This window comes from Bombus pyrosoma, linkage group LG7 (assembly GCF_014825855.1).
Source record: "Bombus pyrosoma isolate SC7728 linkage group LG7, ASM1482585v1, whole genome shotgun sequence".
Taxonomy (NCBI): Eukaryota; Metazoa; Arthropoda; class Insecta; order Hymenoptera; family Apidae; genus Bombus; species Bombus pyrosoma.
In genome coordinates this window covers 1,693,323-1,718,113 of record NC_057776.1, presented here as the reverse complement: position 1 = coordinate 1,718,113, position 24,791 = coordinate 1,693,323, and the positions used below count along the sequence as shown (strand labels likewise).

Genomic DNA, 24,791 nt, shown 5'->3' with positions numbered 1-24,791 from the left:
GTTACTGTGCCACGCCAAATGAAGTTACTTAAAATTCTCAATGAGAATTGCTTGTAAATTGACGACCAAATGAAAAAAAAATGGTGGTGTCATATACTTTTTAGGGATTATTCTATTTAAAATATTTACGTGTTTATAAACAATATATGAAAACAAATTAGGCAAACATCGGATATGAAATACTGAAACTCAACAATGGTCGATTTAAGAAGTGAACTTAGATCAGTAGGAAACATGTCTTAAAAATAAAATGATAATAAAATAGCTTGAACAAAAATGTTTATATTCCCACAATTAATGGCCAGTACTGAGAACGCTATCTGAAGAATTGATTTCTCAAAAGAAGAAAGTGAACCGAAATAAGAGGTGCTCTACTGTACTTGAAAATAACACATCCATATTATAGATATCTATACGTCATTGTAGATGTTACACATACGATAGATTATATTATTATATCACGTTATACATCTTATTAAACAGCATTTGAATTTCTTCCAGATACCGAGGTAGTACCGACGACTTGCGTCGAAGTCGCGAGGACATAAGCTTACCTAGTCTGATCCCCAAACTTTTATCTCCAAAAAACAAGGAAGACCGATTGAAGCGCCAAGATAGCAAGGACGATATCCGCTGCGTATTCAAGTCTAACCGAAAAGACTCGAAAGAAGAAACCCGAGCATCGTTTTTCAACCAATCGACAGGGAAGGAGGACTCTAAGTACGGCATTCGGCTATTCCGGCGGGACAACAGCCGCGAAGACGTGGGTAGGGAGAGTGCGAATTCAAATGCGAATAACGCGGCTGTTGCTGCAAAAGGAAAGCAAGCCGGGAAAGAGGAGAAGCAGGAGAGGACGGAGGAACGCGTGGGCGTCTCGACCACGTCGAAATCGAAGTCGACGGTACACGAACAAGGCAGGACGAGGGCACCGGACAGAGAGGGCAGTAAGGAAAGCCTCTATGGCAGCAAGCCGTCGAGAAATGACGAGGAAGGGCCACGCGTGAACCAGCATGAGAGAGTGAAAGCCGAGGCGGCGGCCAACGAACAGACGATGCTCGACGTGGTCGTCACCGACGAGAAGCTGTTGGAAGAACAAGAAGGCGTGAAGAAAGGAGAAAAGGAGGCGAACAAAGAGGAAAACTTGATGGTCGAGGAGGCAGAAGCATCGGAGAACGATAAGAACACGGACTCTATGAAGGAGATCGCTGAAAACCTGATCGAAAATTCCGAGGCCGATGTTACCGCGTTTGGAACGTATGACAGGAAAGATTCTGCATGTGGGAGGAAATCCGACGATTTTCAAGTGGTTAGTATCTGGTGGCTGTGTTACGAAGGGTTTGGTAGTTTGAAGATTTGATTGAGTTTCAATTTGTTGTATAATTTGAAAGTTAATTAGATTTTTATGAGGCTAATACTTTCAGGTATTGATACATATTAAGTTGAGTATTAATGTAATTTTACTTTGCAACTGTATTCGATATAGGTACGTCGGAAGTTTTCAAAGGAGGAGTTTTCCAATCCTGATGATACTGATGATACTCCAAATAAACGTTGCTCCAGTGTAAGTTAACTATATTTTATGTATTTTATCGTTGATTTTAATACACTCATTTTAAGAGTATAGTAGTCGATGCATGAATAACGATTCTCATAATAATCGGAGGAAAACAATATATAGAGTGAGAGATAAAACTTATCTATATGTCCAATATTATTTCGTGTACAACATTTAAGGGATAAGTATAAGTATGATTTAATGGATCACTATCTGAATCGCGTGGCCTAGTTTATAATCATAGCAAAAGCAAATAGAAATTTATTTTTGTAGTTGAACACGCACCTGAAAAGTATCGGAGTCGATAGTATTTAATAATATTTTATTACGTAACATTTTATTATTAAACACTATAATAAAATTAAGGTAAATAAATACTATAATATATTATTATTGAATATTATACAAAACAACTTTTTCCTGTACTCTTTATTATATTATAATCTTCATTATATAATACCTATATGTGGAATTACCATTGTACCATTACCATTACCATTACCATTGTATTCCGTACCTATGAGTACGTAACAATCAAGTTATAGTCAACAAAATGTGGCCATCGTTAGTTTCAAACAGAGTGGTTTTGTAAAATGCTTAAGTCACATAAATACATAAAGAAAACAGCATTAATTATTTTTATAGCATTTAAATAATTTGAATTCTACAACGGTATGTCCAATATTTTATGTACTAAAAATTGTTTCCTAAAGTTAAGGATCATTCACAAACGTTAACGTGTTTAGAAGATATAACAAGAATTTCAGATAGGACAGACCTAAAAACCTGACTAAAAACAAGAAAATTGTGTGTAATTTTTAAATAACTCTTTCCAATTCTAACGTAATTTCTCATTCTGCCCTAACATTCTATAGGATATAGATCCTGCTTAAAAAATATATTTCTTATCAGAATTTCTTCCTCTACCATATAACACGACTGTTTTATTTACGATTATTCAAACTACTAAAAAATACTTAAATTGTTTGAATAATAATTAAAATTTTCTATCTTTGAGAATATTAAATGCAACGCTACTTTAGATTACTAATACATTACTTAAATAAAAAATATTCCGATTTGTACATGGCCATATTATTTCCTTTATAGACTTTTCTATTATTTATTATGCTACAATATAGTAGAAATACAAACAAATACTGTATTCCTTACAGCACTTATCTCCGGAAGCAAGTCCATTGAGCACTAGATCGTCGAGATACAGCCCAAGGGAGAGTGAGAGCGAACCAACTCCTGCACTTCCACGGAAAACGGGTGACTCGTGCTCCGCGTCCCAAAGAATACGAGATGCGATTACAAGGACCAGGAGGGAATCTAATAGCACTAGATACGAGAGCAGCGGTAGCGAGAGTGTCAGGTGTGTGTAAATTGAATCACGCGACGCTTCAAGTTGCGAAATTTAATTTACCACTTAATTTATCGCATCTAACACGCGCTTTGAATAATCAACTTGAATAATCGATCATTAGCAAGTAGTGGCGGAATTTCACTCTCGTACATGAATTAGAAATCGAACCAATGAAAAGAATTTCAATAATTGCGGTGAAACGTAGTTCTACGTGCGAAGTGCCAGATTTTTAAGTCTAGGACATTTTCTTACCATCTTTTGTCTTTGCTTTGAATAAAAGAAAGCTGAACCGTATAATTTCGCTTTATAAAGTTGTTGATATTTGAAAGACATGCCACTGTTCATTATTTTGTGTAGAAAGGTAAAAGAAATGTTAATACAAATTTATTGCTTTTTTCGATACATACTTGAGTTTCTCAAATTTTCTATTTTAACATTAAATTACTATTATTTTAATATTAAACTATTTGGATATCGTATTCAGATAGAGATAATGTTACATGTATCTACAGTTGAGAAATTAGTATATTTATTATTAAGATTTCATTTGAAAGAAAAGTGCATGAAGAATATCTGTGAAAGTCGTGTTATAAGACAACTTATCAAACAATGAAAAGATTATTTTTGTTATTTTCATTTCCAACAAAACCTGATATTGTGCTTCGATTAATCGAATTGATTTATAAGTCATAACACGTAGTTTTATATTTATTGAATTAGTAATAATATCATTAATATTAATATAAAACACTCGCTAAAAATAACATTAAATAAGTATTACTTATTTCGATAATAACCACTTAATATATTTTTTAGATTTTCTCTAATACTTTTATTTTGTCTCTTTTTCCCGATTAGATTAAGTGAAACTGGTCTTCATGGATACGTGGAACTGGCTAGGAAAGTGAAGTTTTTCGGTGGAAACGGAAGCAGCGCGGTTCCATCGACGATCGGAAGTGATGAAGTAGTGCAACGTGATAGCGCAACAAGTGCAGGTGAAGATGAGCCACATGATGATAATCATGGGAGAACAGGTCCTATTTCATCTCAAGGAAGAAGCATGCTTCGCAGAAGACGACAGTTTGACGTTCAAGGTATGTAAACATGATCTTTTATTTATTTTTATTACCTATATTATTTTTAATCCCGTTGTGCACGCATAATAGCAAGTACATTCTACATATGATTATTTGTGCAAATATGTAATATATTTTTTTGTATCTTCGTTTACTTTTATATATTTTATAATATTAAGTGAAGTTTATACAAATTAGTTGAAAGGTATTATTACATATTACCAAAATATTTGAATATCACATATTGAATAAATAATTAAATATAAACAATTAATAGTTGATAAATATATTGATAAAATACTAGTCGTTAATGGAATGAAACAAATTAATAAAATAAAGATATAGATATTTGTAGCATTCTCCAGAATATACATATATGTTTTGCTCTATTTTGAGAAAAGGTACTTTGAAATATTTTAGACAAATTTATGCAGAACAAAATGAAAATTTAATAAAATTAATTTTCAATTTTAATATAATTTCTCATGGTTAACTCGGTGTTTTATATTGATAATAATTTTCTCAATTTAAATCCATTTATTATTATTATTATTATTATTATTATTTATTTTAATCCGTGCCTTTCGGCTTTGGACGAACTTTCGATTTACATTTCTTACATTTATTGTATTGCACTCCTTGGCATATTCTTATCTCTAGTCGCTAAAACTAATGACTACAAACTATTGCAATTTATGACTACACATTATTGTCCTTTGGTCTTTTGCCTCCTTGCTGTGCTACCTTCTTGTCCTTCCTGCCCATCTTGTATTGCCCTTGCCCTTCTCTTCTCTATTATTGCTTTTAATTCCGTTAGTCCTTCTCCAGTCTCATTCAGTGTTTTTCCATGTCTTTTGGTCCTCCCGTTATTTCACATTCTTCTATTACATGTCTCAGGTCCTCTTCTTCCCTTCCACATAGTCTGCACCTTTTTTCTCCCTCCTCTTTCCAGTGTTCCCTCTCTTTGCTCTCGTTTCCATAAATTCATTTATATCGAAATGAATTATACAAGTCAATTGATTTGATATTCTAATAAACCATTATTTTATTAAGAAATATTTTCCTAAATAGTCTCCAAATAATGTGTAGAATTTTAAATACATTTATTATAAAAATAGAACTTGCATTCAATTCTAACGAGTTACCAATTATTTTCTTTCGACTGTCGTGTTATAACAATAAATTTTATCAGTGGTCAATGATTTCGAGCACAATATCATCTTTCTTGTTGTGCAGTAAACAAAATTCACTCAGAAAGAAACAAACGAAAGAATACGTAACGATGAAGAAGAAGAAACAACGATGAAATCTTTGCAACGCAAACAATGCGCGAAACAATTTATGTCTCTATAATTGAAAAGAATTCCACTTTGAATCTAAACAGCAGACTATATTCTCGCGATTGTCAACAGTAATCTTTTAGCGAACAATCGGGTATATAAATCGATATTACATACGACGTATAATTTGCCGAATTTTCTTCGATTTCATCAATCATAACAAACTGTTAGGGGATGCTATGTAAACCAGAAGAACGATATAGAAAAACGCTATCGGTACTTGAACACGAAATCGATAGTGATTTGTTCATATTTGTATTCTATAGTTTCCTAGAAGGCATAACCATAACTAATAGTCGCAGTTCATACTAACTATCGTAGCAGCAAGTAACATTTCGCTTTCGTGCCTGTTTCGTGCCTTTTATATACAGGGTGTTTAAAAATTATGTCATGTCTTTTCTTTTTTTTTATTTAATACTTTATATTCACAATTTGTCCAATTTGGACATTTGATAGAATTTTTTAGCTGTTTGATTATCACGTGGGTGGCTACCTAGCGGGGTACCATCTTCGTGTTTGTTAGGTTATATCCTTTGTGAATGTCATGTCTTTGACAGATGATTCAAGACGTATTATGACGATTTGAAATTCATGATTGCTTTGAGACTTTTGTTCCTTGTGACGAGAACTACACGATGTAATAAGAAAATTTGGCTTTGAAATTGAAAGTCTCCATTGATCCGAGGGTATAGAATCATCTGCCAGAGCCATAACATATATTTTTAAATACCCTATACGTTAACATTCAGAGATGTATTCTAATCGAAGACCACAAGGTAAAATATTATAAGTAGCATTTTCTCAGTTTTATACAACTTTAAAATGAAAAACACTATTAATTAATTGTATATTATCGATATCATATTTTTGTTTCTTCATTTAACCTTCAACTAGTAGTCTGTGGATTTTTATGCATTTATACAAAATTTGAAGATATAAAAATATATTTAATATACAAAAGCGTATAAGATATGAAGAATAGAGTATTCATTACAATTTTAATCTGTCAATCAAGAGAAACGATTTAACTCGTCATTCGAGTAGTAATTTATCTGCCTATTTAAAGATACCTATCTTTTCACGCGTAGTTTTAATTTTGTTACAAATAAGTTGTATCATATTACATCGCATTTACATTTGCATGGTCTACAGCTGACGTAACTGAAGTTGATTTGTTTTTACTTTTATCAATAAATCTGATTAATGGACGTCACAGTTAACAAGTTAGTAGGTTAATAAGTAAAATAAATCTTCTATTTCTTTAGCTGCGTCCATAAAAATATAAATTTTCATAAAAATCTGTAGTCTATTAAGTCAGAATATCACAATGAGTTTATTCTTCATAACCATTACAGTTGGTATACCGTACAATGAAATGTTATGATTCGATTAAATTTATTTTTAAAAGTTATTATACAAATAATTGCCAAACTTTCTAGAACAAATAGTAAATATACAGTGCTGTGAATAATTATAGACTCAAACACCTCAAATTGGATGCTATAGGAAATCAGGAGATATTAAATGACGGATTATTGCCCGTCGTAACAAAAATTGAAACCAAAATGGCATTTTTCAGCGAGATAATGCTCTTATTCATACAGTTTTTTTTTTATTTAATACTTTACATTCACAATTTGTCCAATTTGGACATTTGATAGAATTTTTTAGCTGTTTGATTATCATGTGGGTGGCTACCCTCAGCGGGGTACTATCTTCGTGTTTGTTAGGTTATATCCTTTGTGATTCATCCTGTTGGTACTAGAAAAATGTGGTTTCAAGATTTCAGAAATTTCATTATTACCATGGCTAGCATCGAGATTGAATTCGATCGAGAACCTGTGGAGAATTTTAGTAACAAAAGTTTACGATCAGGGGAAGCCACCTATGGAAAATATCATTAGAAAAAAAATAAAATCCGCGTGGTCGGATATTCAAAATGAAATAAATCAAATAAGATAATGCATAGTATATCTAACGAATTAACAGAAGAAATAAAAAATAAAGGAAAATTCGCTAAATATTAGACGAAAACGTAACAAAATTAACATTGAGTTTATACTTTTTTCACAGCCAGAAACGCAATTGTGAGAGAAAATTTAATTTTTCTTAGACTTCAAAAGAAGAAAATCTTCGTTTGTTGTATCTTCAGTTGTGTTTTATATTATAATATGAAATTGTATAAACGATTTTGTCAATTTTTCTTTTAATATTATGAAAAATCTAAAAATAGCGTTCAGTTTATGGTACGGTATGTAGTAGTAAAGACGTGTATTATGTCGCGTGAGGCATCTGCACTCCATCCCTCGTTACCTGGCAACCAACGGCCCACGTACCGTCATTCCGACCCTCAATAAACCTAATGACCCACCATATAACTTTAACTTCTTAACTTCATTATTCAACGCATGTTTCTCAGGTAATCCGTTTGTCCTGAAGGATTTTCTAATCCTAGAAATATTTCCGGGGTATGGCTGGTTTTTAGAAAAGTCCTTAGGTTTATTATGCGCTCTTTAAAATTACGGAGAAAGCGGATAGTGATCTAATGGAAAAGGCGGATATTTATCTAACGGAAAATCCGGTTTTTCCCTTTAACAATGACATTCACTGTCATCAACGTCGGTAGAAGGTTTCCTTCCCCTTTTATCACCCATTAACATCGACTAGAACCAATGAGCATCGCAAATCATTACCCTCACCCTACTCACGAAAAGTGTGAGCAACGAATCTGCTTTCTTCTTTCAAACAGACACACCCATACCGAGCTTTCCTCCGTAATTGCATGAGAGCGGAAAGTCAGTCTACTCAGTCGCTACTTCTTCTACGTTAAGAAATTCAGTTCTTCTGCTATTACCTTCCACTGTAAGAGCCTTGCTCATACGAAAGAATATTCAATATACATCTATTGGAACTTCACACGTCAACGAATCATATACATTTGTGACATACGCAACGGTGTAAACTCAGTGCATTAAGTTGTTGGAAATAGAGAATTTATAACCTGTTGTTAAATCACAGTGCTATACCAAATCAATCACCCTTATTATCGCGCTTCAGCACGATAGCGTCTCCCCGCGCTAGTGAAAAGTGCACTTACCAGTGATCACACAGTGCCACGTGAAATTAACAATTTAACAATCGTACAATAATGAGCAGTAACCGATTTCCGAACCGGTGTCCATTTTACTACAAGGTAAGCTCGGTCAAGTCATTAAACTCCGATATGTCTGACGCTGAACAAATCAGCACATTTCGGCGGATACAAAGATCCTTACTCGAACGATTGACAATCAAGAGGCGTCAACTCGACGAACATGAAGAGTCCGGACAGTTAAACAAAAACTTCCTAATATCTTGCCGCAAATCGATCAACGAGATCTGGAATGAGATAAAGGAGATCCAACTGGAATTGGAAATATTAGACGACAGAGAATCTAAGTATGGAATATCCCTAATGGAACAATATATCACCATTAACGTACGTTTTCTAAAACTCTTTAACAAACTTTATCATCAACCATCAACCCAGTCGACACTCACAAAACGCGAGTCAGGCAATAAGGCCGAACAGATACCTATTAGGTTACAGGAGATATCCTTGAATGTGTTTGACGGTAACGCCGAAGAATGGGAATGTTTTTACAGCACATTTATGTCTACAATTGACCGCAATAAGGAACTAACAGCGGTCCAAAAATTCCAATATCTTCGAGCATGCGTAACTGGAAAGGCGGCACAAAGCATTCAGTCTTTAGAAGTCACAGCGTCCAATTATCAGATCGCTCTTAACGTGCTGAAAGAAAAATTTTACAATCACCGTCGAATCTGTATGCGACATTGGAAGTTGCTGATAAACTGTCCTAAAGTAACGGAGGAAACACCAGAAGCCCTAGAGGACTTGCTTAGAACTTTCAAGATGAATCTTAAGGCGCTCGAAGATTTAGGCGAGCCTATCACCTCAAACGTTGTACTCAACGACTTGTTCTTCACGAAATTACCTTCGTCCCTCCTATACGAATGGCAGCGCACGTTGCCTGATAAAAAAATGCCCTCGTACACTCATTTGATGGAGTTTCTTCAAATCCGGGCCAACTGTGATGATCCCGGATCGAAATCAAATGAAAAAAGAAGGTCATCCTACGAACATCCCCGTCACCGACAAATATTCACCGAACATTCAACAAACAGGACGTTGATGTGTCTGATATGTCATAGATCTCATAAAATCAAGCATTGCGAGGTCTTCAAAGCCAAATCGGCAAGAAAACGCCTTGAACTTATAAAAAAGGCATCGCTTTGCACAAATAGCTTAGGCAAAGGACACTCTTCTACCCAATGTTTAGCTCGTCCGTGTCGCATATGTGGACAACGACGCCATATATATTTACATAGAGAAGACACCCATGTCAGTCCACAGGTACCGTCGAGGGATCGGTCGACGAGCGGTTGTCCGTCGAACGAACGATCCTCTAGCAAACAATAATCACCTGGATCTCCGACACCGCGTTCTTCGCCTCGTTTGAGACGTACAACGGAACCTTCGCGGAAATCTTCGTCATCAACGAAGAGTCGGAAATCTCCTCCTCGATACGAATCTCAGTCATCACGGACCAAATGCACCGGATCGAGTTCATCCGCAGCAATCCGCAGCAATCCGGGAAGAAGTGATTAGATGAAATGATGACAGCAAAAGAGACCGATTTAACAAACACATCTCCAAACGCTCTACTGCATCATGACCGGGACCAACTTTAGCCTCATTATGCGTCGGGCAGATCAAGATAATTCATTCCAATAATACCGAATTATGCTTGCAAAAGACTCGATGCGGCTGGGTCATCGGGGGAGCCGCTCAATTGACGATACATTCATTTTACGCAACCACAACAGATGTACAAGCGGATCTCGCTCGCTTTTGGGAAATCGACGAAGGACCGCCCACCATACACTTGTCGGAATGGGAAGAACAATGTGAGAAGCATTTCCGAAACCATGCCCTATGCACCAAGGAAGGGCGATACATCGTCGCCCTGCTATTCAACGAGAGGCTTTCTTCACTTGGGACGTATTATCCCACAAGAAATGAGGGGATCGATCTGTTCGTGGTATCGATTCTTACAATCGTAACAGGAACTTACGACTCCCGTTGACCCGCTTCCTCGTGACCGCGTCGAAAATACAATGTGTTCTATATCATACCGCAAAATTATATATAGTGTAAAAATCAATATCCATAACAAATTTAATTATTTTCACTATAAATTCTATCACAATTTATAATACTATTTTAAACTACCACGAAAACAATGTTTAGTAAATTATATAGTATATCGCAAAATTTTAGAATATATATACAGTAAATTAAAAATTCAAAATGTATGTATACATGTAAACTATAGTAATAGAAAATAATATTTCTATAATATGTAAGCACCTTTAGCATGATCTTTAATAATGCGCAAATACATTAGTTTTCTTAATAGGTAATTTTTTATAATGTACTAATTCCATACAAAAGTAAATGTTATTTTTAATTATTTTCTTTTTTATCTTCTCCTCTCTTGACTTCATCGACGCTACCATTATCATCTTTCTATCTCCCACCCTTATCGCGTGCGCCTTTTCCACCTCTGTCTCTATTCCCATTTTATCCCTTACGAATTCCTTTACGGCTTCTTCTTTGTCTCCTTCCTTCCATTCCACCCCCTTGATCACTATGTTATTTCTCCTTTTCTCCCTCTCTTCCCTTTCCCGCTCCTCCTCGAGTCTTCTGATCCTGTCTACTAACTCCTTCTTTTCTCTCTCCCACTGCTCTTTTTCTCTTTCTCTCTCTCCTCTCTCTCTTGCCCTCTCCCTCTCTCTTCTTTCTCTTTCCTCATTCATTTCCTTCTCTCTTCTTTCTCTTTCCTCTTTCATTTCCCTCTCTCTTTTTTCTCTTTCCTCTTTTATTTCCCTTTTTATCTCCTCTTTCATCGCCCTCGCTAACTCCTCCAGCTGTTCTTCGAACACTCCTTTTATTTCTTTTATCCTAGCTTTCCATTTTCTCCGCTTTTTCTGTCATTCCCTCCCTTCCTTCCCCCCTGGTTGTTTTCTCCTTTTCCGTCCAGCTGTACCTTTCTAATGTGTTTTTGGACTCTTCTTTGTCTCCCGCCTTGCCTGTGTTCCTTGGCCTTCCTCTGACTGTCGCCATCTGTTGTTTCTTTGACCAACTTTCTGATTTTCTTCTGTCTGCCTAACCTCTTCCTTTCCTTTTTGGATTTTCTTATTTATAAATCTCCCTTGTTTCTCTTCTTTTCACCTTTCCTTCTTTCCTCCTCGTGTGTTTGCACTTTATCTTTCATCTCTTCGTGTTACTTCGCGCTTTCCTTTCCTTTTTCCCCTCACACTTCACTTTTTCTACAGAGCACCCCGTCCACGTGTTGCCCTTGCCTCGCACCCTTATTTTTAATTATTAATCCATCGTGAATTTACATAATTTTATCAAATTCAAATATTCAAATATTTATGGACGATAATGTATATACTATTATGCAGCATACAAGAAGTATGATACATGCAGGATCAACATGAATGTAAATGAAACTTTCATCCTTTTGTTCCAACATTGTACTTGAAGCAACGGCATTAATATGTAAGTCGAAATAGAACTGATTATGTTCGTGAATGCATGTTCTAATCCGTGATATTATAACATACTTCTAACGAATTGCGATCATGTGAACGATATCGCTGTAATACTTAGATCGGCCGGATAGGAATTTTAACGAAAGTAGAAACATCATCTCTCGGTGGCTTCGAAACTGTGATTTTTACCAACCATGTGGAGTAACACGCGTCAATTCTCCTAACGACTTTATACAATTGCATTGACTTACAATCTATCTTTGCACATTTTAGACGCTCATAGAGTCTCTTCTATGAACAAGAAATTTGACTAAAAAAGAAAATTAAGGAGATTATAAGATAGTCCTTTCTGTAAAAGGAGCTCATAAGAGAAAATAAAGAATTGAATAAATTATGTTGGAAATTTAATTCTATTTTTTTAGTATTATCTGCATTTGAAGTGATAGTTCTAATGGCTCTTAAAAGGTTTTGTTTACTTGGAGTTTAACGTCGCATTAACTACAAGGTTGTTAACGACGCTGATACTTCATACGTGTATCTATTACTCAGTATTCTTACACAGATATAAGACCATAAAGCTTCTACCCTGAAACAATTTAATAAATTTTCTCTCCTTTTTAACTCGAGCTTTATGTCGCGAATAAATTTTGTTTCCTTAACAGTCCAAGTTTTAAATAACCACGTCCCTTCATTATGTAAATATAAAAATTATATTGTTAAAAAATTTGAAAAATTTCGTTTAGTAAACAGTTAAATTTCAAACTTCCCAGTATGTACGTTCATTATTTTAAAATATTGTACAGATATAAGAATGCTACCTTAGGAAGAATTTAAAGTTTAATTTCAAGTTTGTTTCATTCATTCAAAAGTATACAAACTTTATGAAATATCTTTTCCGTATATACATTCCACATAATTAAAAGCACACATTGCCGACGTGTCTGCCAGCAACACCACCACGGTTTTGTATTTCAATAAGCCTATCGATTATCGAAACCATTGGCATACTAGCCCGTATGAAACCAGTCGGAGTTCTCTGTGAAACCCGCGAACACCAGCACAGTATTATCAGCGTAGCCAGTGCGGTATCGTTTTCGTATCAGAGTTCAAACACGAAATTGTTGATAAGAAAAATGTTATTCGCCGTCCCCGTCAGTGAACGTGCAAAAGATACGTAAACATATATAAACACGCGATCTGAAATAACAGATACTCGCTGAAAACGACCACTTACTAAATTGTCGAGCGAGCAATAGAATCTTTCGATATTAAATTGAAATTTATTTAATTGAGTTGCAAAAACAAAGAAATATCGTCTACTTTAATAAAATACGATTTCTGAAATTAAAATTGCCTGAAACGAAATACATAAGATTTTTTTTTATTTAATACTTTGCATTCACAGTTTGTCCAATTTGGACATTTGATAGAATTTTTTAGCTGTTTGATTATCACGCGGGTGGCTACCCCCAGCGGGGTACCATCTTCGTGTTCGTTAGGTTATATCCTTCGTGAAATACGTAAGATATTTGAAAATTTGAGGTTTAATTGTTCGATGGATGAAATAAAATTATATTAAATATGTTTAATTATTTTTTTTCAATAGAATTGTTATATCTATATATCTGCACGCTGAGAAGACATATAGAAACATTAAGTTTAACTGTTAATTACAATTCTCGATCGATAGTGGAGAAAAATTCAACGTACTCGAAATAAAATCCCGTTGCTCCTATGCTTTTCGTCCCCGAGTTCGCATGATATAAGCACGAACAAACGGCCGAGTTGAATGCAAATCACGCGTTTCACGGTGTGAGATAGCCATCCTATCTGGAGGGACGAACATCCTGCAAACATGGATGTGAGAAGAATATGCCAACTATTAATCACGGTCTTCGTGTCCATGTATTTCTTGCTCTTCTACGCCGGGATCGCTGTTTTTCTCTATTTTCTGTGGATAGGCTAGCCTAGCCATGAAGGTAGTCGCGTGTTCAATGTACAGAATTTCTTGAAAATCACGTAGAGGAATCTTCTTTTCGATTTAAATAGATGTTGTTTGAAACGAGAAGAGAAAAAGAAACTAAATAGAAACGAATCTGGGACTGGAGGATTTTATGCAGTTTCATCGAGAAAAAGTAGATCAGCGATTATATCACGAGTTAAAGTGTCATTGCGTCTCTCGTTTATTTCTTCGCCTCATTATAATTTATTCCAAGTCATTGGCTGTGATTTCTTCAATTTCTTTCTTTCAATTGGCTCTGTAGAAAATTTCACGTGAAAATAAGAAATAGCGTCTTTAGCTGTAGAATCGCATACTGTTATTGTATCTATTTGCAATTTGTTACAACTAGGTATATTTTGAGATGTACGTTTGCCACTCTTTCTACCTATTTGTTACGGAATTTTTCTGACAAAATGACTAACCGGTATCACAGAAAAAATAATGTCATTAAACGTAAGTTCATTTATTTGATTCATATGAGCTTATTTTGTCGTATCATTCATCGCAGATTTCTTTTGCCATTTCTTTGAAATATATGATAATATTATCATATAAAACAATACGAGATATAATCCACATCATAGGATGTGGATATTGTGCATATTGCATCTAATATGTTTCAAGGCATTCATTATGATTTTCTATATTTTGTTGTTACAATAGCTTCTCTAAACTAGTACCTAAACGCAAGGCTAACTTTATTAAACCATAGAATGTTTGTATGATATTTATTTCAATACATTTATTAATCATTTCTTCTATATTCATATCTGAATGTTTCTCTGAAATGTCTTACGTAAGAATACAAGATACGTATTATCCAATTATCTAATATACGTAATGCTACTATCATTCTATGCTTGCATTATCTATTCAACGTCAACAAAGCTGTAGTTGTACTTTTCCCATGAAAGAATAAGATTTGCTAAATCAGACAATATTAATGATATAAATATTAATGATATTAAATATTAAAAATTAATATAATATATGTTACATTATATCAAAAAGTTTGCTATGATTTTTTTTTCTGTGTTTCAATGAAATCCTGAGTAATACGTAAGATTTATTTATAATGTATAGCAATAAATAATGTATATATCGATTATAAAATGATTTATTATGCTCGCATTTTAATATATTCTAATAAATTTTCGCATTGCAATAGTTTTTCTTGAACCGTACCAAAATGGCATCACATAAGACACTACCATTACACACAAGACTATAAAATTAGTTTATTATCCATTACTTTATTATCCTATGTATATTACCCTTACTATATATCATTATTATGTTTAATTATTTTATATAATTATGTATAATTTCATGTACAATTATTGTATCTATAATTCCTTGCATTTCTTTCTCATCATTCTCCGAAAAATCACGACAGCGTCTCATCAGGGTTCAGACGACGGCGTTGACTATAAGACGATTTACCACGATTTCATCGAAGGGAACTCATATAATTAGGAAAATTCTAATAGTATAATATTATCATAGAACACGTTCGCCTGAAAACAGACTTTGCCTGGAAACGTGAGAATAGTACGCCCACTTATAATCCGCTTTTAATTAATTAACTGCACCATCGGATAATGTTTCTGTCGGTTGCAAGGAATAGGAGGAAACCCGGTGTCTCGATTGTTTCCTTTCGTGCGGCAGACGCAAATTTTTGTTTTGTAATATATATATGTGTGTGTGTACCTACACGAAGAAACATGGTGAGCTGGCTTTTGAACGCGGGAGAAGCAAGCGAGCGAGCAGGTGAGACGAAGCGAAGCGGGGCTGAGGGAAACAGCATAGAAATAATAGTATAACAACGTTCTCTGTATCGCACTATAGTCCGCTCACCTGCGACGCTTATACAAGGTGTCACAAACTCATCGTACAGTCGCCGTCGTTGCTAATATTTTTGTTTGCTTTCTGCATATTTCATAAATTCTCACATTTTTTCCCTTTATTTTCTACGTATTGTAATTATATGTTATGTTATTCTTATTTTCTGCTTAAATTTGAATTTCTAGAGATTTTCTTTGCGTGAACAAAAGATCTCAGGAATTGTCCTTTGTAGAATTTTTGTCTCCTACGTTCCTAGTAACTTTTTACGTCTCTTTTCTTATTCCTTTTTGTTTCGCAACTTTTGCAATTATATTTTGCATACTCTTATTTTGTATTTAATTTATTATTTCAAGCAATTTAATCTTCTTTTGAGATTTTCTTTGCGTGGACAAAAGATCTCAGGAATTGTCCTTTGTACAATTTTTGTCTCCTACGTTCCTAGTAACTTTTTACGTCTCCTTTCTTATTTCTTTTTGTTTTGCAACTTTTAAATTATATTTTTCATAGTCTTACTTTGTGTTTAATTTATTATTTCAAGCAACTTGATCTTGTGTTGAGATTTTCTTGCGCAGAGATGTAAGATTAGTGGAGTTCGTGAACTTCTATCTTTTTCTTTTCATTTCATATGCATTGTAATTGCATGTTGCACATTTTTATTCTGTGGAAGTATATTTAAATGAAAATTTCAAGGATTTTGCTCGTTTTTTAAAGTCACATTGGGAAGATTTTTATTGTGTTTATGTGTATGGTAAAGAAAAAGATAACAAGTGAAACTAAAATTTTTCTACCGTGTCTTAAACATTCTCGAATTGTTACACGTGAATTTATATACTTTTTTATTTAATTGTGCTATAATGTAAACTGTAATATATATATATCGTTCCATATAATATAAATAAGAATTTAAATATATTGTAAAGATAAGTAATAACGTGTTAAATATTTATTATATCAAAAGATATTGCATAAGGAAGTAAAATTGAAAATGACACTTGCAAAATTATTTATTATCGTTTAAGTAGCCTATAATAAATATGGTGTTTTATTTTGTTTTCTATATAACGCCAAGGTTACTTTCATTATTGTTCCGATATAATTAATATTGAGCCGAAAATTAAAATGCGACGTGTAATATTTAAACTGTTTTTCTATTAAATTAAATGTAACGTCGCTGTAATTAATTTACATTTTAAATATTGTACAGGATATCAAAATTAGAGACATTGCAAGCGGACTCATTATTCCATCTTTTATCCAAAATTGAAGAAAACTTAATGAAATATGCTTTCATATTTACAGCTGAATCAAATATAACATAAAAAGAATTGGAATTGAAATTACTGCCAAAACTTGTTTACCTTTTAAACAAGGTTAATAATTTATAATCGTGACTTCAATTAAATGAACGACGCGATATAATTAACCTTCTACGACGCTGCATAACTTAAAAATACATCTGTATACCTATATTTAAATATATCTATATATTCTAGTGCTATATCATTACGCAAATGCAATACTAATGCAATACTAAGCAATCTAATCAGAACAATTATTGATTTCTATTTTTCCAACGAAAGTAAAGACAGCAAATATTACCGGACTGCAGATATTTATACAATTTCATATTTTTGCGAACATAATGAAACAAATGAAAGGTAAATTTTACTAAATATTATAACAAGTACTTTACTCTCGACGTTTCATATATTTCTACCATTACATGTATTGCGTGTATTTTTGAGCAGTAAATTAAAATCGTTTTTTTTTCTTTTTTTAATTTTTAAGTTACATTTTTCCATAAACGAGTACTAAATTACCTATTACATAATAAATCAAAGTTAAGAAGACGCAATTGAATTCATTATCCCCAAACCAACGTAACTTTCTTCCTTCTCGTAGCTCTTGCTACAACCAAAAAATACTATTTTTATTTTTATTTTATTTATTTATTTTAGTCCGTGCCTCTCGGCTTTGGACGAACTTTCGATTTTACAATCCTTACATTTCTTGTATTGCACTCAGCATATTCTTACCTCTAGCATCTAACACTAATGCCTACAATCTATTGCAACTTATGCCAAAAAATACTACTCAATCATATACCATCGATATAAATCGCGATTTCTCAAACTAAACTCCAACGCTAAAGCTACTTTTTTTTCTTTTCCTCGGTTTAGTTAGTTATTCGGTGTTGGTCAAGGTAAATGAGATAAAAGCAGCGCGTATTAATCGCGGCTGTCAACTGTGGGGCATTATTATCGTCGCTCTTCACGGACGCGGATGCCACGGTCGAGCGAATCTTGTTCGAGCTACATTCGCTACGCACCACCCGGTGCACATATAATATACGCTATAACGACGCCACTATAGAGATTGTTCGGTGCCGTAGTAAGGTAGTGACCGATGCTGTGGGATTCAGGTGTGCCTCACGGCTCACGGTACAAACGCTCTCAGTTTAGCGGCGGTAGCCCACGCGAATCGCCAGTGCTTTCTTTGACAGTGTATCGTTTGCCTGGAAACGATGACGAAAACCAGACAGTCCGCAACGGTTTCCGTCGTGGTACGTTGCCATCGGCCCTCGCGAACTTTCCAAACAGTTCTGTGACAAAAGTTCGTGAACTTGATTAGTTAGTGTGTGCCACAGGTGCGCAACGCCGGATCACCACCGATCGTTGCAAGGGAAACCAACGGCCGAAGAAGCCCCTGACAACGAGAATTAACGCCCAGGCAATTGTAAACAGAGCTATACTCGTGGTTCCACACGACCTTGTCTGGTACGACCAGCATCGGTACTTACATGTAATATTACATGATTAATATTTACTGTTAGTTTGGCGACTCTTGAAGATTTTTAGTAATTTTTCGACACCGTGTATAGATTGGATTTACGTGGAGTTGAATTTGATAGCCTCGAACGAAAGGATTTTTATAGCGTCGCGTTTCTTTAAAGCTTCTTTTGTTCAGGACTACTTACTTTCCGTTTTCGATGCGTCAAGTTAAATGTTGCGAGTCCTTGAACGTTCTTAATTGTTAATTGATATTATCGCGCCCTTGATAATCTCCATAGCTCGGGTTACATTTAAGTTTGGCTTAGGAAATTTTGAAATATTTTTAATTTCAATTTCAAATAGGATAATATATTGGGCTAGTGTAATATTTCATTTTTATAACTTAATCCTATTGCGTTGTTTGGATCATTTTTTATCCAATATCGTTTCTCTATTTTTAATAAATTACTTTAGTTTACGAAAATTATACAAAAATCAAAACTGTTGCGTGTGATTTCTCTTTTCAATTTTAAGCATAAAAATTGCCTTTAAAGAGGCGAGACAAAGACGATAATTCAAAGATCGTAGTAAGGTTAATACAATAATGATACAATTAGGTATATCATTATACATCTTATAGAGTAATTCTAATTCGTATTTTATACTACGCGCAATAAATTTCATTTACATAATTTTCGTCGCGTAAAACACAGAATATAAAGGTCACGTTAAAATAAAGTATAGTGGGATCCTCTGTAATCCGTAAAGTCAAAGATAATTATTTCACATTTGCGTGTTCAAATATTTCTTTCGCTTTATTTCCTTAACCATTTCACTCTCGTTGTTATTTTCCAAATCGCGTTACGCGGGGGCAGCAGCAATTTCCTACATTTTCTTTTACTGCAATTAAACTCTGGTGGTTCAATAATTATGCAGCAATATATCATTGAGGATTAAGGTAATATTCTCAGTGGTAGGATAACATTCACCCAGTTAAAGCAGTAAAAAAAGACTCAATTAGTATACGTGTAATCTTATGCGATACTATTTAGAATTCGTATGATCACAGTGCATGAGATTAAGCAAATAATGAATACGACGGAGAATTGTCGACGATTTTAGTGCAACGCGTTCTATCTTGGAAGATTTTTAACGACCTAGCAAAATTCGGAGCGGAAAAAGATGGAATGCGGAGATAGAGGGAATTAATTGTAACATATAAACGCACGTGGGGAGAGGTAACATAGCAGGTTATTCTTTATTCCACAAAAGTAGGCTATTTTCAGTGTATTATTGCTACCGATGAGAAAAAATATCAGTCTTACCGAGCGCCTTCTAATTGCATTTTGCTTGCATTTTTCTATTAATTCGTCCATCACTCCGATATTCAAAATAATAAATCTTCGTTCAAATGATATAAAGATTCACTTGCAAGATATCTCTTGCTCCGTCCATTATTAAATCAACTAAAATTACATATTTTCGATCATTCATAAATTGCCACCGATATAGCAACAACATGTAGCGCTAAATTTAGCGCACGATTCGCAGGAATACCTTAGACGGTCATTTACATTTCCACCAATGAGAAATGTCGTACTCACGAGTTTCTCAACCAGTGTCAGCAAGTCCAGTGCGCTTTTCTTCGTTGTTAGCTTCCATTAGAGGTTCAAATGATCTGCTTTTCATTCTCACATCCATATCCATTCATAATTCATTTACGACGCTTGCCCCTTCCTTTCTTCTTTGCTCCTTATTGTTCCTTTATTTCCTCATAATTGTTTCCATGTTCTGGTGTCTCATGTACGCGGATCTGAACACGACCGTTCACGTTGGAATCTGAACATGGTCACAGGACGTGGAGAATCATATGCACGTGGACAAATATTAATTCGTGCCATTGACCAGGTAATTCATCAGCGCGTAAAAAGCGGACACTGAATGTGTCAGCTACAACAATGTTCAGGCCTTCTTGTTGTTTCTCGTCGTGTCAATCACCACCTCCACGGTATCATCTTTATCTATTGCGAGAAATCAAGAAGTAAAATAAAAATACGTACATGCACCGGTTATGTCTATCCTAGCGTTACGTGGATTATGCAAAGTTGCACTCGCGACGATCGATATGGAGGATCGTGGTCTAAGAAACTTAACACGTTGACTGCCAGACGAATTTTCCGTGGTTTGCCCAAGACACCCACGTGAACTTTTCATTATGCAATGCATATTACGTTGAAATATTATTTTTTTTATACCTTCTACTTTTTTTATTATTTATTTAAATTTGTTCAGTAGGATATTTGGTAAAATATTATAGCTTAAATATTTGGTAAAACATAGCATGTGGATGGTTACCCCCAGCGGGGTACCATCTTCGTGTTTGTTAGGTTTATATCCTTTGTGAAATATTATTTGCAGCAAATAAAATGAGTAATACAATTATTTTTATATGTTCTATATTGCATTAATTTCTTCAAACCATTGTAGTAACAATGGTATTACTAAAAAAATTATCAGTATCCAAATTTACTGTAATTATGTACTTTTAATATTTGCTGCGTTGCCGGTCACCGGTGGCTCCCACGGCGCTATAGCCAAATCGAGTGTCGGTCACCGGTGACCCTAATGGCAGTCAACGTGTTAAACAAATATGGATTTAGCGAGTTTCTAGAAAATTACGAGATTTCATTCTCTGAGATACAATGTTAGAAACTTAAAAATTTGGTTATCTTGATGTAAGTGCAACTAGTTTTTAGTTCTTGTTATTTTTTTATTAAAAGGAAATTTATCTTTTTACTAAAACTCGGAGGGAAAGATTAGTTTCTGAAATTTTTTTTAAATTAGGTAACTGTTTGTAATTGCATCAGTCACTATAATGGGTTATTACCGATTTAGATAGAATTATAGGTTGAGTTTTATTGCTTTTAGAATAGATCGATTTGTTTAAAAAAAAATTTGCAATTATAACGTTTGATTCCAATTTTTGAACATGAAATAAATCTATCTTAAAATTCAAGGAATCCAATCCTATATTTTAGTTCTTCTTCGGTTCGTTCGTTAATAACTTGCTTTCCTTGGTATGAAACAAAATAATTATCTGAATGAAAATAACTTTTACAACCAGATAGACATATATCTTTAATTAGTATTGTAATTTTGATAAACATTATTCTATGAGCCTAAACGACAGAATCGAGAAGGAGCTATCTTCAGTGAAAGGAAATAAGGAAACATATTCGGTTAAATTAATGTATTTCGTTCAGTCTCCTCAGTCATGTTTTAGTATTTTCGCAATTTACTGTATTAAGTTACACCTAATAAACGCGATATGTAGTTGGAATAATTGTGTATTAAACATATTAAATTTATTATTGTTCCGTTCGGAACATACAAAAAAATATGAGGTCTGTAAACTTGTAGCACAATCGCGAAGGAAGAATATTTTTGACTGGGAATTTTAAAATATTAGGAGAGTGATAGAATTTACACAAACTTAACCCATTTGCATCATGGGCGTACTTCAGGTCGTAGGTGCAGTAAATGACATCCGAATTCTTCATGGAGTTTATCGAAAATTTACTGTTCAAAACGATTGATAGACAATGTCACTTCGCAAAAATCGCATCTTCTTTATAACAGAGAAAATTATTTAGATTAAAATGGAAATAAACAAAAGCAGCCGCAGCGCGAATTAATCCGCGCTTGATGATAGAAGACAGTCGCAGCGCGCGAATTAATCCGCGCTTGGTGATAGAAGACAGTCGCAGCGCGCGGATTAATCCGCGCTTGGTGATAGAAGACAGTCGCAGCGCGCGAATTAATCCGCGCTTGGTGATAGAAGACAGTCGTCCGATTGCGGAATAATCCGCTCTTGGTGATAGAAGACAGTCGCAGCCCGCGAATTAATCCGCGCTTGGTGATAGAAGACAGTCGTCCGATTGCGGAATAATCCGCGCTTGGTGATAGAAGACAGTCGCAGCGCGCGGATTAATCCGCGCTTGGTGATAGAAGACAGTCGCAGCGCGGGAATTAATCCGCGCTTGGATGCAAATGGGTTAATATATCCAAACGATACATTAGAAATATGTAACACTACGAGCCCAACTTCTCGATCTGGAGGAATACCGGAACTTTACCGAAAAGCCGACGAAGGTATCGTCTTATCCTCGTTAGAAAAAAGCGCGTTAAAGGATCAACGCGTATCCTGAGTTACAAGCCATGTTACACTTTACTATGTACTAGTTAAGTATCAACGAACAAATTATAAGGGAACATTGGGAACAAAAATTAAGATTATACTGTAAAATATTTGGTCTGTTTTGTTAAAAGAAACATTTATCGCAAAAAATACAATATGTTTATAATAATCAAAATAATTTCTAATAAACAGCAAATAATTATATTTCTAGTATAATTAAAAGTAGAATATACACACAGAGTTTCTTATCTCAGAGTATCTGCTACAAAGCTATATCTCGATAATGATTAATAATGTGAAAAAAACGTATTATAGGCTAATTCGTTTTATCAATGTTGTTGTACCTTTCAAGATTTCATATATTTCTTTTTTTTACGGAACCTTATATCTTTTGTTTGATATCCTTTCAGAGCATGAAGGAACAAATTCATCGATCTTATTATAAACCATATTTCAATTCACATATTTTGAATGTACCAGAATTGTTTTCGTACAACTCGTTTGTTGTGGAAAAATAATGCGTCAAGTAAAAAATAAATACTAGTCGGCGATCGTATTGTAAACATGGTAATATGATTCGGAGGTTATGCTATTGGCTATTTACACATGTGACGAAACGAATAGAGATAAAAAAGAAGGTTCACCCATCTACTCGAAATCATTTTACCTTTCCTTCAATAAAAACTTACGTTATACTATACACTATTATGCTATAACCAAATATAGTAACGAGGGGAAAGTAAAATTATTTCCAATAAGTGGCTGAACCTTTCGTTTTAATCATTATTTATTTCGTCACATATATAATAGCCAATAGCACAACCTCTGAGTCATACTATCATACCACCTGCGGCTCATTAGCGGCTAAGAGTAATTCGTTCATTACCTTCGTGAAATATTTATTTAGGGCCGTCATTTGTCGATACACTTTATGGTGAAACAATTAAATGGACTAACTCGATTTTAATAAATTAATTATTTCCACTAAACAATCGATGTCCCAGTCACAAATAGATTACAAATAAGTCTTTTGCCATATTAATTCAATTTATTAAGTACATAAATAGGATATAAATTTTTCTCTGGATCTGGATCAATTTTATTATCCCATAATAAAATTTGTAAAAAAGTATTCAGAGTTTAATCAACATAAAATAATTATATTTATAAGTGCACACAATTTTTCCAATGTTTGTGTTACGTCGCGTAGGACATTTGCACGCCATCCCTCGCTACCTGGCAGCCAACGGTCAACCTACAGCCATCCCGATTCTCAATAGACCCAATGACCCACCATAAAGACATTAGCCTTTAGCTGCATTGTCTCCACACATGTTTGCCAGTCTAATTGCATGTCTGGAGAATTCTCTAATTCGAGAAGTATTTGCAGTTTATGGCTGGGTCTTGGAAAGGTCCTTGAGTTTATTAAGCGCTCTTAAGAATCACGGAGAAAGCGAACAGTTATCAGATGGGAAAAACCCAAAACAAGTCCATCATAAAAGGCTGTTTTTCCCATCTGCAGCAAAGTCCACCACCGCTCTACGTTGGTGGGAATCTTCTGCATATTCTGGTCATTAGAGTGGGTCATCACCAATCGGCATCGCGGATCGTTTCCCTCACTTCCTGGACGAAAAGTGTGAATAACGAATCCGCGTTCTTCGGTCAAAGGATACACCCACACCAAGCTTTCCTCCGAGACACCTTAAGGGCAGCTCGGCAGTCTGAGTCTTAGTCTTAGTCTTAGTCGTAGTCGTAGTCTTAGTCAGTCTCGTTCTAGTCGGATTCTAACTCTCATCCCAAGTCTCCTTCTCATCAATTCCGAGTCCAGTACAATTCTCGGGAGTTCCAGTTCAACATTCATCGAGCAAGTGGTCAAGCAGTCATCACCACGTCGCACTCGGTCAAGCCATCATCCAGTGTTCGGTTGAATACATCCAGTCAACGCAACGATACCATAAGAGTCTCAGGTCGTACTCTCACGTCGTTGTTCGTACAAGCATTCACCATTGTA

General features: G+C 34.7%; 3 protein-coding genes and 1 long non-coding RNA gene across 7 annotated transcripts in view; 3 read left to right on the top strand and 1 right to left on the bottom strand.

The window, feature by feature from the left end:
* The window catches only part of LOC122569574, a 101,899-nt gene that overhangs the window by 24,683 nt on the left and 52,425 nt on the right, over positions 1-24,791 (top strand). For all 3 annotated transcript variants that reach the window (XM_043730809.1, XM_043730807.1, XM_043730806.1), the window contains exons 5-8: positions 502-1,306; positions 1,484-1,561; positions 2,731-2,933; positions 3,783-4,018. In XM_043730809.1, the coding sequence (XP_043586744.1) occupies positions 502-1,306; positions 1,484-1,561; positions 2,731-2,933; positions 3,783-4,018 (1,322 nt within the window). The remainder of the gene's footprint in view (positions 1-501; positions 1,307-1,483; positions 1,562-2,730; positions 2,934-3,782; positions 4,019-24,791) is intronic.
* On the bottom strand, positions 10,778-11,868 carry LOC122569576 (putative uncharacterized protein DDB_G0271982). Its single transcript, XM_043730811.1, has one exon. It carries the CDS (start codon positions 11,311-11,313, stop codon positions 10,789-10,791), a length of 525 nt encoding a protein of 174 aa, XP_043586746.1. The 5' UTR covers positions 11,314-11,868; the 3' UTR covers positions 10,778-10,788.
* Positions 13,482-18,124, top strand: LOC122569580. 2 transcript variants are annotated; one of them, XR_006317515.1, is made up of 5 exons: positions 13,482-13,943; positions 14,316-14,419; positions 15,473-15,736; positions 17,397-17,469; positions 17,992-18,116. It is a non-coding gene; the product is annotated as an uncharacterized LOC122569580 (long non-coding RNA). The 2 variants fall into 2 exon arrangements; XR_006317516.1 differs by lacking the exon at positions 17,397-17,469 and having other exon boundaries at positions 17,992-18,124.
* LOC122569577 lies at positions 18,170-23,869 on the top strand. Its single transcript, XM_043730812.1, has 3 exons — positions 18,170-18,374; positions 18,459-18,613; positions 22,663-23,869. The coding sequence occupies exons 1-3, from the start codon at positions 18,218-18,220 to the stop codon at positions 22,753-22,755; spliced, it is 405 nt and encodes a 134-aa protein (XP_043586747.1). The 5' UTR covers positions 18,170-18,217; the 3' UTR covers positions 22,756-23,869.